This window comes from Oncorhynchus tshawytscha, linkage group LG29 (genome assembly GCF_018296145.1).
Source record: "Oncorhynchus tshawytscha isolate Ot180627B linkage group LG29, Otsh_v2.0, whole genome shotgun sequence".
In the NCBI taxonomy this organism is placed as follows: Eukaryota; Metazoa; Chordata; class Actinopteri; order Salmoniformes; family Salmonidae; genus Oncorhynchus; species Oncorhynchus tshawytscha.
Genome location: NC_056457.1, coordinates 11722826 through 11738983, shown reverse-complemented (window position 1 = coordinate 11738983; position 16158 = coordinate 11722826). Strand labels below are relative to the sequence as shown.

The window sequence follows — 16158 nt, the reverse complement described above, 5'->3', positions numbered from 1 at the left end:
TAGTGAATTGGCCTAAAGCTAGTGAATGGGCCTAGTGTGCCGCCGTGTGGGCTAACTTACACACTGCATCTCTCGGGTGGTGAAGATACGTGACAGCAGAAACATCTTAACGGGCACGGTGAGGATGAGGACGAAGGGGAAGGCCAGCGAAGCCACGGTGGACATGACGGCCCACAGCGACGCCAGACACACCAGCTGGATCAGCGTGTACAGGTGCATCCGCAGCGTTTTCACCTGGGGGACACACAGTGACTATGGGTTAATGTGGTGGATTACCGTAATACACATGTAATACACATGTAATGGGACAATGAAAATCATGCATATGATACAGTATAACACACAGTATGTATACACAGTCTGGTATCCCATTGGGGTAAATAGCTTCTACGGGTTTATATAGTGGATTATACAGGAAAGGCTCACTTCGGTAGCATGGCTGATGTGACCCACGTGGTACACAGCAAAGGACAGCTTTGACCCACTGAGCTGAAATGGAAGGGGGCGGTGCTTGGGGGCTGTGTGTGGCTGTATGCATTGTGTGTTTGAATGAGAAAAACATACAGAAGAAAATGCACCCCTTCCCCCCCTTCATTATCAATGCATCATGCCTACAACATCATATCAGCCTCCCCAGATTCTGTAGTCAGGAAGACCGAGTTTGGCATCAGGCAGACTAGCTATTCGGTGAATCAGGGCCAAAAAGGTTTTGGGAACCAACAAGTGTCTCAGAGTAGGGGTTGCTGAACTAGAATCAGTTTTGCCTTTCAGATCATAATGCATACGGACCAAGTGCCACTGCTCTAAGTTTCTCTCTGTGACTGTGTGCCGTGGTCACCTTGCGGACGTATGTGTGGTCTGGGTGGTACTTGGGGGGCATCAGCAGTAGCATCAGGCGCTCGGTGAACTGGATGCCGTTGAGTGACATCACGCCCATGTAGAGGAATATGCCAAACAGCACAGCGATGGGGATCTGACGCAAGAGGTCTCCAATCACGATGGAAAGGCCTGGAGGAAAAGGGAGGAAGAGTTTAGAGAAATGACTGAAAACCTGAGTGCATCTTAATACTATTACAGTTGCCTCTTCTTTCAGTCTGATGTAAAATAATAAGAATGGGAAAAGCCAAGTGAACAGAAGCAAAGTCACAGATATTTCACTTGTATATTTTGTTTTTATCCTATGTTTTCAAATCACTAGAGAAGGGAGGAGTCAATGGGAGGAAGCTACGTTAAACTTTTTAGAAGCGCCAAACATCCTCCATTCTAGTCTATTCTACATCTAGCCGATAAGACACTCACCTACTAAGATGGCCACCAGCAACCCTGTGACCCGCTGCTCCTTGACCTCCTGGATGCGGGGCTTGTCACCTGGGGCGACCGCCTTGCTCATGACGGTGAGGGCGTTGGCGTGCGTGACGGAGCGCACGGTGGCGGCTGCCATCCAGGGCAGGCCGAACAGGGCCGAGGTGCCCCCTAACACCACAATCACCAGCAGGTCCAGGTGGAAGCCAGAACCCTTCACCAGCATCCGCTCCTTCTTACTCACTATCAGCCTAGGGAGGGAGGGAGAGGCGCAGATGGTTGAGAAGGACTAAATCTGATAAATATATAATACATCAAATGTAATGTCTTCCATGCGTGTCCTCACCACACTGTATATACCGTCTATTCACACCATGTATTTTAATTATGTTATTGTGTTACTTTTTATAATTTTTTTACTTTAGTTTATTTGGTAAATATTTTCTTAACCCTTCTTGGTTAAAGGGCTTGTAAGTAAGGATTTCATGGTAAGGTCTACACTTGTTGTGTTCAGTGCATGTGACAAATAAAGTTAGATTTGTTTTGATTTTGATTTGAATATCTGGGGAAAGAAGACCCTGGGGGATGGGAGGGAGTTGTGTGTGATCCTGACTCACGTGGTGATCTGTGTCTCCATGAAGATGAGGATGAAGACCAGCAGGGCGGGCAGCATGCTGCCGAACATCATCCAGATGGGGAACGGGGTGTCCATGCCCAGGGGGTTGATCACCCAGCCACGCTTCTCAGGACTGGTCACAGAGAAGCCACTGGGCACGCTCAGTTTCTACACAAGGTCAGGGAGAAAGTGACGTGTGTTATAGAGGGTAATGACATGACGTAATATGTCTTCAAAGAAACGGGTTCTATAGAATTTATCAGTAAAACAGAAGTTAAGCTTAATCGAAACAATTCAATTAACAAACTAATGAAGGTCTTTGGAGTTCTTGTCATTGCAGTACTGCTCACCTGTGTGTAAGTGTCACGTATACTGTAGTCCACTAGGACCATGATGAGGATGGCTATGGGGACCCCGAAATCGCCAATGATCCTACGTAGCTGAACAACACAAAAACAGCATGAAGGGACACTAGGGAGGAACGTTCTGTGATTCGACAATAAACTCCAAAATAATTATGTTTAGTTTTATTAAGTTTGTATTAAATTGACATACATCCTGATAATGGTTCTGTATCTTACCTTGCCGGGGAAGAAGGCACTGTTTTTGAACTTGCGCAGGTAGAATGCAATGAAGAAGGTTCCAGACATGAGCACCAGGGAGAGCAGTGCTGTGTTGGGTTCCCTCCAGACCTTCACCGGCACCACCGAAATGGTGCCATTGCCAAGCAACAGCTCCAGGGGGCTATTCTCCATTGTGGAGTTCTCCGCCGTGCTGTTGCCAGAGGAACAGCGCTGCAGCGGGTGCTCCACGAAAATCTGCCCGGCGACACAGAAAAATGGTTCGCATTAAAGCACCTCCTTCAGACCGAGATCACTTCAACACGACTTCAGAGAGATTAAAACTGACATTATACCTTTAAGGTCCCCGCACAAACACGTTCTGAGAATGGAGATGAATTCATAGACAAATAATCCCTTCAAAGTCTTGTGTTGGCAAAGGTCTGAAAATAGTAACATTCCTGAACTCATGAAGCCGGATTATAGTCGGGCTTTCTGTCCCATTCACTTTATTCTCGGATCAGGGCCACTCAATCACAAAATACTTACCTGTTAAAAGGAAAATACCACTCAAAAACTATCTTTTGGTATTTTGTTTTATTAGTCCAGTCGATACGGCCCCAAAATGTTTTGTATGTCAACAATCAAGTGTAAGATACATTTAGTATTTTTTAAGTTCTGTGTCACAGTAAGATGCATTTTGCATCATATTATGCAATGTATTATTTCGACCCCATGTTGTGAGCATAGTCCAATCTAGAGACAGATTTGATCCCCCTCTACAAATCCAATGCTTTTAGCATTAATAAGGGCACTAAATAGTTTATCAGTTTCAATACTGTAGTCAACTGAGCTCCAGGTTTACAATACCTTGCCTATCTTGGAGAAGGTCTCGAAGATGAAGATGAGTGAGATGAGGCAGGAGAATATCTCCTGGGTGAAGCGCGAGACAAAGCGAACCAGGAAACTGCCCTCCAAGGCCACCATCATCACCACGATGATGATAAGCCAGAAGCCGATCCACACCCGGCCCGTCAGGTATTCCACCCCGTTCCCCTTACAGAACTATATATATATATATATGAGCGAGAGAGGTTAGGACACAAGCAACTAGAGTGGTAGAGGATGTGACAAGTTATGACACTGACGGAAGATTTGTTACATACACCATCAACGGCAGGGAAATACAAAAGGGATTCTTAAGCAGTAGTTAAGAATGTTATCTCCGAATCCAGTTTAAGGTAACTCACAGAGTAGAAGGCCTCTTCAAAGACGAGTAGGGGTCCAGAGAAGCCCACCACCAGGAGCGGCTGGGCCCCCAGGAGGCAGAAGAGAATGCCCTGCAGCGCCGTGGCCACGATCAGCTCAGACACACCGATCAGACCCTCAGTCTTCTCACCTACCACAAGGCACACAGTCAAGAAACCGCACAGGCAACGTTCAGGAAACGACCTAAGAACATTATTTGAAAACATTAGTAAATAACATTAAATACAGCTCCAATGCCTGACTTAAACACATGCTAAGTGTCTGGTTGTGTGTTGGTTGGGGTAGATTGGTATCGGATGGATTTGTGGAGTGGTTAGTTTTTTCATCCTGTTCATTGTTCCCCTTACTTAATGAACTTACAGGGAAAATGTACGTTCATCAACATTTCTGTTAATGTGCCAGAATTTGCTAGCCATCTTTAACCCCTGGGGGACTCACCCAGGAGGCCTCCGAAGGTGATAGCTGGGGAGAGGGCGGCGAAGTAAATGAAGATGACGGCCGCCGCGCACTGGGCGTTCAGCGCGTCCTTGAAGTCGCTTGCATACTTTGGGTAGCGGCGCTTCACGTCCCGGATCAGGCCGCCGAAGGGGCGTCCCGTACGCTGCAGGGGGTCGTCTCCCGGCTTCCCGGGCGATAGAAGGGACTCTGGAAGACATGAACACAGGCCGTGTTAACATGGACTTCAATTTCAAAATCTGCACTACAAAAATGAAGTTGGTTTGGAAAAAAAAAGGGGAAACTCTTAAAACATTATCATCCAGATAACGGTCTGAGACACTGGGAAAGTTGCTAGGACATCATTTGACCAAAATGTCAGAATTCCCCCCACCTTTCTCCTCCTGGCTTTTGGGCTCCTTGGCCAGTAGGGCTCCTTGCTCCTCCCTCTTGCGGAGCATCTCCTTCTGGAAGCGAGAGACTGAGTGGAGCAGCTCCTCGCCACCCATCTCCGAGGGGGGCAGCACGATGCTGCAGTCCAGGAAGCCGTTGATGGCGTTGAGCAGGTCCTGACGGTCGTCGGCCAGGTAGGCCGACTCATGGAAGTGCTGCAGGGAAGGGGAGGCAAACACACAACATATAAGGATTTATACTCATCATCCTGTGTGAGGTTTCAGAGGTAACAACAGTTAAACCAAATGAAAACATGAATGGAAACTGAAACCAGTGAAATTACAACACGGAAGGTTTACTATTGCACTCGGTCTGCTCTAAATTGGTCCCACGCTGACCTTGTCAGACATGAGTGTGGAGATGGAGCGTCCGATCTGGTGGTAGTCCATGTTGGTGCTGGAGGGTCCCAGCAGGACGAAGATGAACCTGACGGGCACGGGGACCTCCAGTACAGAGTCCAGCTCCTGCGCCTCCTGCAGCCGGACAAACGCCATGGTGGGCTGCTCCAGGAAGTCCACACTGCCTGGAAAGAGGAACAGAGTATCTGGGAAACTGCAATATTTTACACTCCGGTTTCAGCCAGTATTTACTGGTTCATTTTCAGTTAACAAATGGGTACCTTACGGTACCTTCTTGAAAGAAAACACAATTCAACTCACCCACAAGGACAACAGTGGCCTCAGCATTCTCTGGAATCTTCTCCAGCAGCTTGAGCTCATGCTTGGACTTGGACCTGTGCATGCCAATATTTGGAGTCGACTCCTTCTGTTGCAGAACACCAAATCATAACGTAGTTAACGCAGGTCTCTGTCTAGCTGACCAACGGGAGACCGTAATCATTAAAAAGGGACTCAACCATGAACTGCTAGAAGATACATATCTATCCAAATAAACATGTCTCCACCACAAAGTTATTGCCTGCTCTCTCCGTCAGTCAAATAAGTTATCTAACCTACATTCGCAACAGTAAACCACATAGTATCAATCAACCCGGAGCTGTAGGTACCTGCACGTCGTTCTTCTCCACATCGACGCGCGTCTCCTGCTCCGCCAAGCTGGCCGAGCCCATGAGGGGCTCTGTGACGGAGGGCTCTGGCTGGTGGATGTGGTTGGAGCTGTGGTGGTGAGGCAGCATGCTGCCCAGGCTGGCCGCAGAGATGTTCCTGGGGAAGGGGTTGTGGCTGTGCTCCTTCTCGTCACTCGGGTGACTGCGGGGAGAGGGAAGGAAAGGCACACAGAGGTTGAGCAGGAGATACATCGCGTGAGAGGGCGAGGTGGGACCTACCAAGCAAGCAGGCAGCGTGGGGGACAGGCATGGAAAGTTCATCCGTGTGAATTGACATGCTGAACTAATAATGCCATTTCATCTATGAGATCAGAATGTTAGACGAACTCCAGCGATTTTGTCTTATGTATCCTGTTGAAAAACAACAGCCAGAGTATAAATACAGTAATGCCCAAACACTTAATTTGCTAAAACTACGGCAGTATTCCGTACTTCCATACTAAGAGTTGAGATCGTCTTAAGAGTGTTTTTTTCACTAAGCGGTCCTAGATGATTTGTAGGTGTAGTGGTAGTGCTGTACCTGTGTTTGAGAAGCAGGGCTCGGAGCACGTTGGCGCGGTCCTCAGCCTTGATCTGGTCTGAGATGATCATCTGCTCCACCACCTGGTGGGCGATGCCAGGCAGAGTCTTCTGGTCCAGGTCCAACAACACCGCCCCTGGGTGGCAGAGGAGACACGGCACACTGCAGTGAGGGCACACACAGATGTACACAAACACACTCTTTCTCTCCTCCTCTCCTACCGTGGGAGATGGTCTTGCGGAGCTCCAGCAGGCTGCGGAAGGAGAGCGAGGCCACGTGGGGTTTGCCCCAGCGATCCGTCTCCTCCTCCACGTCCTCCTCAAACTTGATCCAACGCGCTGTCTCCCGCCACTGCATTTCCTGGTTCTTATCCATGATCAGCTCGTTCAGCTCCACAAACACCTGAGAGGGAGAGATGGATATTAAAGTGATAGTTCACCCAAATTACATATTAGTTTCCTTACCCTGTAAGAAGTCTATGTACAAGGTAAGACAGTAATCATTTATTTTGTTTACCTGGCCAGTGACCGTCTCCAATTGCTAACTTTGTAGCATTAGTTTTTGGACAAACATGCAAGTCAATATCCATGATATTAGCATGTTCTGTGTAGATGCCCATGCACATCCAGGAGTCTGAAATGTTGAAACCAGCATCTCCTTCAAACACTTCAAACCAAGTTATTATTGAGGAAACTTGATTAGATTCAGTGAGGATTGGAATAACTGAACTATCAGGGGAAATTGTTTTCGATTAGCTTAAATGTGTCTAGATCTGCTTCGGTCCTTGCTATCCGGGATCCTTGGGATGGCCCTACCCAGTTGAAGTTGAAATGTAAAATGGTTAAGGTAAGGGTTAAAGTTAGGCAAGGGTTCTATTTAAGGTTAGGCAAGGGGTTAGGGACGTCCCAAGGATCCCAGATAGCATTTTTTTGGCCATATTCAAGTGTGAAAGCCAAGTGTGAAAGTAGTTGGCACCAGGCCTTGAACCTGCTGACTCCTGAAAACCATGCAAAATGTATCAGACCTGGGTTCAATTACTATTTTAAATACTTTATTTGTGGTTGATTGAGCTTGCCTGGCTTAATGGACCAATAAAATAGTCCCCAAACTGCAAACACAGTCCATCTGGCATTCTAGGCAGGCTGGAGCAAAATGTTCAAAATATTTTAAAATGGTAGTTGAACCCAGGTATACGGTGCATGTTGACGTCAAACACTAACACACTCAGTGTTACTCTGCTATATTAGCACCCAACAAACATGCATTGAAATTATCCCCAAAGTCAATACACTTCGCAAATATAGGCCACGGACAGAAAATAGCCGAAGCAACTAGTAAACGCAACATTATTTCAGTCAAAACCATTTGAGTGAGCACCACAGACGCTCCGTTGAGATTAAGTTCTTCCCGAACATCCACAAACTGTAATGAGTAGAAATATAGTACAAATTTTAGAGACTGATGAGTAGAAATACTGAAGACTCGGATGGGTATAAATACAGTAGAATAGCAGAGACTCTGATGAGTAGAAACACAGTATTGCACCATTACAGCCTTATCACGTCACAACAGGCTGGTTAAAGAGAAACTATGCTGGTGAGTTAGTGCGACCCAACCCACTACTACCTGTTTTAGTACCAAGCCAACAACATAACTGATGATTAGCGAGTGATCATACTGTAACTACCCTCACGTGCAGACACACGGCGCCACATGCAAACCCACACTTCTGGAACCTGTGTCTGGCCGGCTAAGCCGCCTCACCTTCTGGGGCCGGGACATATGGCCGGAGTAGTCCAATAGGACCATTCCGTCTGGCCGGGAGGCAGAACGGTACAGAACCACTGCCGGTAACGACTGGAAGGAGCGAGAGGGTGAGCTCATCACACTGACCCGTGCACAGAGCAGGCGACCCTTACATCTCCCCACACACACACTGTAGCTCGTACACACTCTTTACCATGAGAGGAACCTGTTGTTGGGGGCCTCTGTGTGTGTGTTATTAAAACATGGCTCCCTCTCTCAGGGAGCACCGGGTGTATTGTTACCTGAACTCTTCGCTGCCTCTTTCTTTTTGATGTGCGAAAGAAAATAACTCATTCATTTTTAATTGTGTTCTGCCCCCTCTCCTATCCACATAAGATACTGTAGGGGGGCTGCGCCCAAACAGAACGAGGGGATTTTTTTGTTGCTGTATTTTCCAGTTGAGGAGGGGGGGTCAAGAAAACAATGAACCCCATTTACCTTTGTCTAAACTGAGCAAAACATAGAAACTGGTCTCCAAAGACAAACATCACCTACACGTGTCCTACATGGAATGTCTTAAAACAAGCAGCAACAATACCTTCAAACCTTCCTCCTTGCCAAAAACGTCAGGAAATCCATGAAAAACATCTAAATGAATAAAACCCAATCATACTATCTGAAACAAGGGACTGTGTGACACTGTTTCCCAACACAAGCAAAGGAGTGGGTACTAATGCTTGTTTTTTCAGACACTCACCTCATGTGGGGTCCGGTCCTTTTTTTGGCTGCGTATGCTGGTCTCCTGGTGGTCCTTGCCGACATGCACCACTTGGCCCTTGGTGCTCTTTCTGACCAGGTGTCTCCGTACCCCAGGGACATCCTCAAAACGATGACCTGAGGAGTAAAAAGTGAGAGATGAGTGCAAAATCATCACCATATATGGACAGGCATCGCAATAGAGGTTCATGATTGTCTGTATATAGTGATCTATCATGTATTGACATCCCCTTATTCTTTGTTTTGAATATGACTGTGGTGGCGATTGTGATCCCAAACATTGACTAACAGTGGTCAACAATCCATTGTAGTGTTGTAGCTTTTTCCCCAAACATTGATCTTCCTAACGGTGAGCTCTTGGCTCTGGGATGACATTCCCACCATCAGGTCAAATCTCAGAGTCCCACACTCAGAGGCCAGGCTGCTGCTTTTTTTCCCACCTGACCTTGCTGTGGCCTCAAACGAAGGACAACCTGGACAAGGAGGCTGGATGGCAGAGTCTCTCAGATATATCTGAGAGGGTAGGTGCAACAGGTTTGATGATCCGTGTTGCTGTAACTTGTCCGACTTCCACGCAATGTCCACTGGAACCGTTAGTCCGCCCTAGAGGCTCCACGATGTGTCTGACTCCTGACTCATGAGTGTCTGGGCAGACCCAGAGTGGGACGGGCCTAACTGGATGACACTCTTGAAGGAGATGAGCTTGGAGGTGGGCGCAGTGCTGGCATAAAGCTGGCATGGGTATGAGGAACAGTCACCTCTACCGTCTCAAGATCCAGTCCTTGCGTGTCCAGGACTGGAGCTCAAAGAAAAGCGGCAAAAAAAGTTGCCATTCCTTGACCACCACCTGACCTGGTTGAGGTAGAAACCGTCCGAGCGCATTAGCTAGCGGAGGTGCTAACAACCGGAGGGTTGAACAAGAAGGGGAAGGAGAGAGTGATCTAATCATTCCAATCATTGAGCTGCAGCCAGCCACAAAGGCACTTTCCCAGGCTGCTTTGCAGAAAATAAAAGATCATAGAATGAGGAATTAAAATTCCCGAATAAAATGCGTAACCTATGTCATTTTCAAACCATTCTGAAACTTGAAGGGTTTATGACTAGTAATGTAATATGATCTCTATGCTGAGAGGAGAAAGAGGACAAATTAGAGGACAAAGGCCATACCATTTATGTCAAGTAGCCCCATGATGGCACTGGACCTACATCAGATCATCACCATGCATCTCATCAGCTTCCCTCTCATGTTGTTCTTTCAGATGACTTAGCTCTTCCCCATTGTTTTATTGTCACTAATGACTCAGGACTTGTGAACCAGAAGGGCAGCTTTCTCAATTAGCCACTAGGTTGGCTTGGGCCTGGTTCCAAGGGCCTCAGCTGACAGCGGGAACAGGCAAATTTAACAAGAGGACTTCGCTCCTGTTCTCTTCCTGTCCGCCACACTCTGATAAGCTGCCGCTGTCCACTGAGGGGTCGACCCCCATTGATGTAAATCACCTCTGGTGCCCCTGGAGCTGGGGACGTCACAGGGCAACGGGGGGGCCACACTGACTCATAGTGCCCCTCATTAATGTACCCCTGTGTGCCCCCCTCTCTTTCATTCTCTGTTCTGAGCATTCCGACCTTCAGTGGAGCCAAAGACTGTTCTTCCACTCTAATCACAGTGCTCAGCTGGAAGGGTAATAATGTGGGCTATCAAACAGGCCGAATTGCACGCACAAACACACACACTCACAGCAGTCTTTAAAAGTTAATCTGGCAGAGCAGATGACTGCAGCACTCCAAGGTCTGGGAGAGTTTAGAGTACTGGGCTTCTGAACAAATCTCCCAATGGACAAAACAGTCTGGAAATGTACAAGAAGTTTGAACATAACAAAGAGCGAACCAACATGTCTTCTGAATTTAATAATACATACAATAAAGTAAGCATTTAATAATACATACAATAAAGTAAGCACTAAAACATTGCTTCAGTTCAGTCGACAACAAATGAATGACTGAACCAGTAGGGGCTGTTTCGCGGATACAGACTAAGCCTAAACCTGGACTAAGAAGCATTTTCAATAGAGATTATTTTTTGTCTATGATTAGGCTTAATCTGTAAACCGGAACGAAATGTCTAAAGTGATGTTTCTCCATTTCCCCAGACTCACTCTTAATGCCATCCAAGTCGGCCGAGGCCAGGGTCTGCGCCTCACTCTCATCCGTGGGGATGCGATGGTACTTGGCCTGCTCGGCGCCAGTCATGTTGCCCGTACGTCGGCGCTCCTGCAGGTCGTAGCTGCGGCTGGCTATGCGGGTCAGAGAGGCGGGGTCGGATGGGTCACTGCTGGACAAGGTCGGACAGGGCTTTCTGGGAGAGGAGAGAAAGAACAGGGTTAATAACTTTAAAGTCAATAAAAGTTAAGACGTGACCCTGAGTGGTGTACTAAGAAAGCAAGCTAGCTACTCAGGCTTTTATAAAGCTAGCCAACTTTAGTTAGCTTCACATTCCAGGTCAGGCTTCATCCGTACTACGATGGTAGATATTGATCGTCCGCCTCCCTCCAACTCTAGCAGGCTTGTAACACCGAACTCTTCATTGAGACAATGCTGAAACATCAATCCATGGGTGAGTCAGTGCCACATTTTTATTTGTGCCAAAATCTAAATGAAAGAAAAAGTTCTGGCAAATTTAGCAGACTATTCCCCACTCATAGCGCTCCTTCGATCTGTGGAATAGCTTATTGCATTGTGATCATAGACATAATCCACTAGGGTTTTGGAACCTCGAACCATGGCAATTTGACTGTTAAAACTTACGGGTACACTAGCAATGGCTTCCAAAATTGTGTAGCTCAACTCAAAAAGGAGATCAGGTTTCTTTTTAGTATTTATTTCATTCATGGTAGGTATATAGACAAACGTTTAGGCCTAAGCCTTCGACAGTGTCATTGACTTGAATGGGAACTGCCATCTATGGATTATACTGTATGTCTATGGTTGGATGCGGCTGTCAGTTAGCCCGCTAACAAATTTCAAAACACAATTGCGCGAAATGTACAATTCAGAAAGCAAACGCTGTCATTACTAATACGATAGGAATTTAACGCACAAAAGTACATTTGATTAATAAAATATTTAAATCAGTAGTCTTCCTCAAATGAAGGGTACGGTGACACACTCTTTGCGAGAGGGAGAGAATCGGTTTTCATTGGTTCTCAACTCGTGGCTCAGACACTTCAGGATAAAATGGAGTTAACCCTGAATTAGTCTGCCCCAGAGCAGATTAGTTCTGAAGGATATGATGCCATAGAAATGTACCTGGCTAAAAGCTGCACGATTTTTGTGGTGTCGGTTATCCCAAGTTGATCTCAGAGTTGACCCAAGTTACCTCGCTAACTCCTCAAACTTGATTCATAGTATAGGGCTCTGAAGTGGGCTACACAACTTAACTCATTTTTAATTTAGGGGTCAATAGATGACAAAATTCACATTTTCTAAGATAAGAGGAGAACAGTTTGTTGGTCTCCTTCAACATTCCTTGGAACAAACATACAGGAAGCCAATTTCACAGAAGAAAAAAAATCAGGTGCACTAAATCATAAAAATGTCATCATAAACTAAGGAGAAGATGCCCACTTAGAATTCGTCAGTCCAGCAAACAGATCATTCCCAAAAACCGACACTCACTCACCTAAAGACGTCAAACTGTCTCCTAAGCACTTTATGGTTGTTTCAGAAAAAAAAGAAACTTTGGGCGTTACTTTCCCCAACTATATTCAGAAGTTCCCTCCCCGGTCAGAATAATCCACTTGTTTGACATCTCTATCTTCCAATGTATATAGTATTGCAGTTTTAGTAGTACTATTAGGAGGAAGTCCACACAGAGCAAAACTTCGGCAGACTGGAGAAAGGAGAAAAGACAAAGCACTAATGTGTCCTGAGACTAAATACCATAGGTGGAGGGAGGGAGAGGTGTGTTAGTAGGAAGGGTCAGTGTTCTGTTCTCTATGGAGACAGTCAGACAGGTGAAATATGTGTTGTTGCAAGGGGATGAATCATGTCCTATTAGATCAGAACCCTGCAGGCTGCCTGGATGCCGGGAACATGGTAACGCACAGTGTGTGCCGGCCTGCCTGGGTGAGACCGCACGCACACACACACACTCTCTCTCATCCAATCAGTGACTGAGAACGCCTCAGAGCAAGCAGTATCAGGCTAAGTGCTACAAAAGAGTCCTTGTCGTGTTGTGACGCAAAGCAGGGTGACACTTCAACTGGCAAAAATTATCTCACCCAATCACCTCATTACGGTAATAATGAAATAAAAAATATGGGTGTATTCAGAGAGGTGTACTCACTCGGTGGAGGCGGCATCTTCAGGTTCGGTGCCCACAGCAGACTGAGGCACAACCTCCATCCCTCGGGCAGGGTGGGGGCTGTCTGTGGTAGGTGTGGCCAGGCGATCTTCATCTGACAGAAAGAACTATGGAGGGAGTAAGGGCACACATGACATGAACATTCTGTATATTCAACATACTATTGAAAATAACTGCAATAGGGTATACGGTAAAGGGGGGGGAAAAACAATACAGATATGTAGAAAATGAATCGACTTAAAATCATTCAGAGGGATTCATCACAAAACCTAGACCACAAAAAAAATAATAACCACATTAATGGGGGATTTTCACAAAATGTTGTCATCAAAGAGCGGCACATGCTGAACGAGAAAGCTTGGTTTATTGCTTTTGTAAAGTTGAGTGTTTCCTGCCTATGACTATTTCATTGGCAAAGTGGGCAAACTGTGAGCCATCATATTCATGCACAAAATACCTAATAATGAAAGAATAGCATTGTAATTTGGAATTCTGTAAAGTTAGTGTGGGAGAGGTGGGAAAATGATTGTTGTCCATCAATAATGAGAAACCACCTGGTTAGGACAACTTAGATGGAAAGCTACTGAGGATGGTAGCAGACTACATTGCCCCTCCTGTGTCATATCTTTAATCTGAGCCCGGAGAACAGTGTTCATCTTCAGACCTGGAGGGAAGCTAGTCATTCCACTACCAAATAACGGTAAACGCGCCCTTTACTGGTTCTAACAGCTGACCAAATCAGCTTGCCGCCGGCTCTTAGCAAACGTTTAGAAAAAGGTTGTTTGATCAGGTACAATACTATTTCTCTGTGAACAAATGAACAGACTTTCAGCATGCTTATAGAGGTGGTCACTCAACATGTACTGCACTGACACAAAGGACTGGTGATTGGCTGAAATAAATGGATAATAAGATAGTGGGAGCTTTGTTAGATTTCAGTGCAGCCGTTGAGATTATTGACCATAAATCGGGAAAAATCTATGTGTTATGGCTTTACATCCCTGCCATATCATGGGACGAGAGCCATCTATCTAATAGATCACTGAGGGTTCTCTTTAAATGGTAGCTTCTCTAATGTTAAACAAAGTGTGGTATTTTGCAAGGTGGCACTTGGCCCTTCATTGTTCTCTATTTTTACTAATGATCTACCACTAGCATTGAACAAAGCCTGTGTGTCAACATTATGCATGTCAGCAACCGCAGCTAGTGAAGTCCCTGCAACCCTAAACAAAGAGTTTGTCAGTTTTGGATTGGGTGGCTAGTAACAAAAAGGTCCTGAACATATCTAAAACTGAAATCATTGTGTTTGATACAAATCATTCCCTAAGTTCTAGACCTCAGCAGAATCTGGTAATGAATGATGTGGCTGTTTTGAGGAGACTAAACGGCTTGGTGTCAACTTAAGACTGTAAATTGTCAAGGCATATTGATTCAATTGTTGCAAGGAGGGGAGAGGTATGTCTGTGATAAAGTTATGCTCAGCATTTTTAAACACCACAGTCGATAAAACAAATCCTGCAGGCTCTAGTTATCTAATATCGACCATCGCACAGCGATGTGATCAAGTGCTGCAAAGAAGAAACTAGAAAGGCTGCAGCTGGCCCAGAACAGAGCAGCAAGTCTTGCCCTTCAGTGTACACAGAGGGCTAATGTCAACAGTCTGCACGTCAGTCTCTCTTGGCTCAAAGTAGAGGAGAGATTGACAGCATCAATTCTTGTTTTTGAGAGAAATATTCAAATTTGCCTGCATAGTCAACTTATATATAGCTCTGACAGACATACTTACCCCACCCGACATGATACCAGGTGTGTGTTCATAGTCCCCAGGTTGAGGGGGGAATCTAGAAATTGTATAGAACCATTAATCCATGGCACTCCCTTCCATCTCATATAGTGCCAATAAACCGGGTTTAAAAAAAACAAAGACAACTCACGCCACAATGCCTCTCCCCCATATGACCAAACGTTTTTAAATATAAACGTCTGTAATTTCTATGTTAATGTTTTAAATGTATGTAAATTGTCTTTGTCTGTAATGTATTTTTAGTTATGCGTCAGAGCCCAGGAAGACAAGCTGTCGCCATTCACGTCAGCTAAGGAGAAGCCTAATAAAATCAAACTAAAGAGAATAATCAAACTCAAAATGTAATACATTTCAACTCTGTATCTGACATGGTACTAGTGTCTTTTAATGCTGTTGCCCATAACCATGTGTGTGAGGTGTGTACTTTTGTTTCAAAGTAGATTTGTTTAACACTACCAAGAAACACTGTGTGACCGACCCGGAGTTAGCCCACTGCAGTAAAAGGTTACATGGGTGAGGCCAAAATGTCATAAATATGCCAACTTTGATAAATTATTTTAGATAAAAATGTTAAATATACATGTCAACAATCCTCCAAAGGACTATTTTATGGATTACATTTCATAAAAACATCCCAAAAATCATGGTCTTTTTTTCGTCAGGGTTTTGTGAGAATTCACACTCTTGAGCATTTCTTTTATATTTCAAGAATAAAAGAAAGCTTCATATGAGAAAATCACAGGTCAAAACCGGTCATGTGTGGCAGAACACAATAGTTGTCAGTGATATAACAGTGTAACCCCAAACCAGTTAAATAATTCATTAAGCTTGTGTTTAAATATTCATAGAGGAAAATATGATAATGCTGACAGGGGGGGTTCAATCTGTTGAACCACAGCCACACTGCAAAATAAAAAACATGTCAGTGTTCCAAATGGCACCCTATTCCCTTTATAGTGCACTACATTTTTTACCTGGGCCTTGGTGGTCAAAAGTAGTGCACTAAATAGGGAATAGGGTGTCATTTGGCACGCAGCCCCAGTATCAGTGGAGTAAGATATGCATATTGCCTTACGCCATGGTTTCCCAAACTGGGTCCTGGGGCCGCACCTGGGAACATGTTTTGTTTTTTTCCCTAGCACTACACTGATTCAAATAATCCAAGCTTGATGAGTTGGTTAATTGAATCAGTTGTGTAGTGCTAGTACAAAACGTACAACCAGGAGGGGCCCCAGGACCGTGTTTGGGAA

General features: G+C 45.4%; 1 protein-coding gene across 9 annotated transcripts in view; it reads right to left on the bottom strand.

The window, feature by feature from the left end:
* Positions 1–16158, bottom strand: part of LOC112227935 (anion exchange protein 2) — an 80496-nt gene that overhangs the window by 2562 nt on the left and 61776 nt on the right. For all 9 annotated transcript variants that reach the window (XM_024392955.2, XM_024392953.2, XM_024392951.2 and 6 more), the window contains 18 exons: positions 13087–13211; positions 10898–11097; positions 8725–8861; positions 6443–6623; positions 6222–6357; positions 5642–5843; positions 5295–5400; positions 4974–5158; positions 4577–4790; positions 4186–4392; positions 3729–3877; positions 3349–3543; positions 2500–2736; positions 2269–2358; positions 1920–2086; positions 1300–1553; positions 839–1008; positions 61–234 (listed from right to left, as the gene is read on the bottom strand). In XM_024392955.2, the coding sequence (XP_024248723.1) occupies positions 61–234; positions 839–1008; positions 1300–1553; positions 1920–2086; positions 2269–2358; positions 2500–2736; positions 3349–3543; positions 3729–3877; positions 4186–4392; positions 4577–4790; positions 4974–5158; positions 5295–5400; positions 5642–5843; positions 6222–6357; positions 6443–6623; positions 8725–8861; positions 10898–11097; positions 13087–13211 (3129 nt within the window). The remainder of the gene's footprint in view (positions 1–60; positions 235–838; positions 1009–1299; positions 1554–1919; positions 2087–2268; positions 2359–2499; positions 2737–3348; positions 3544–3728; positions 3878–4185; positions 4393–4576; positions 4791–4973; positions 5159–5294; positions 5401–5641; positions 5844–6221; positions 6358–6442; positions 6624–8724; positions 8862–10897; positions 11098–13086; positions 13212–16158) is intronic.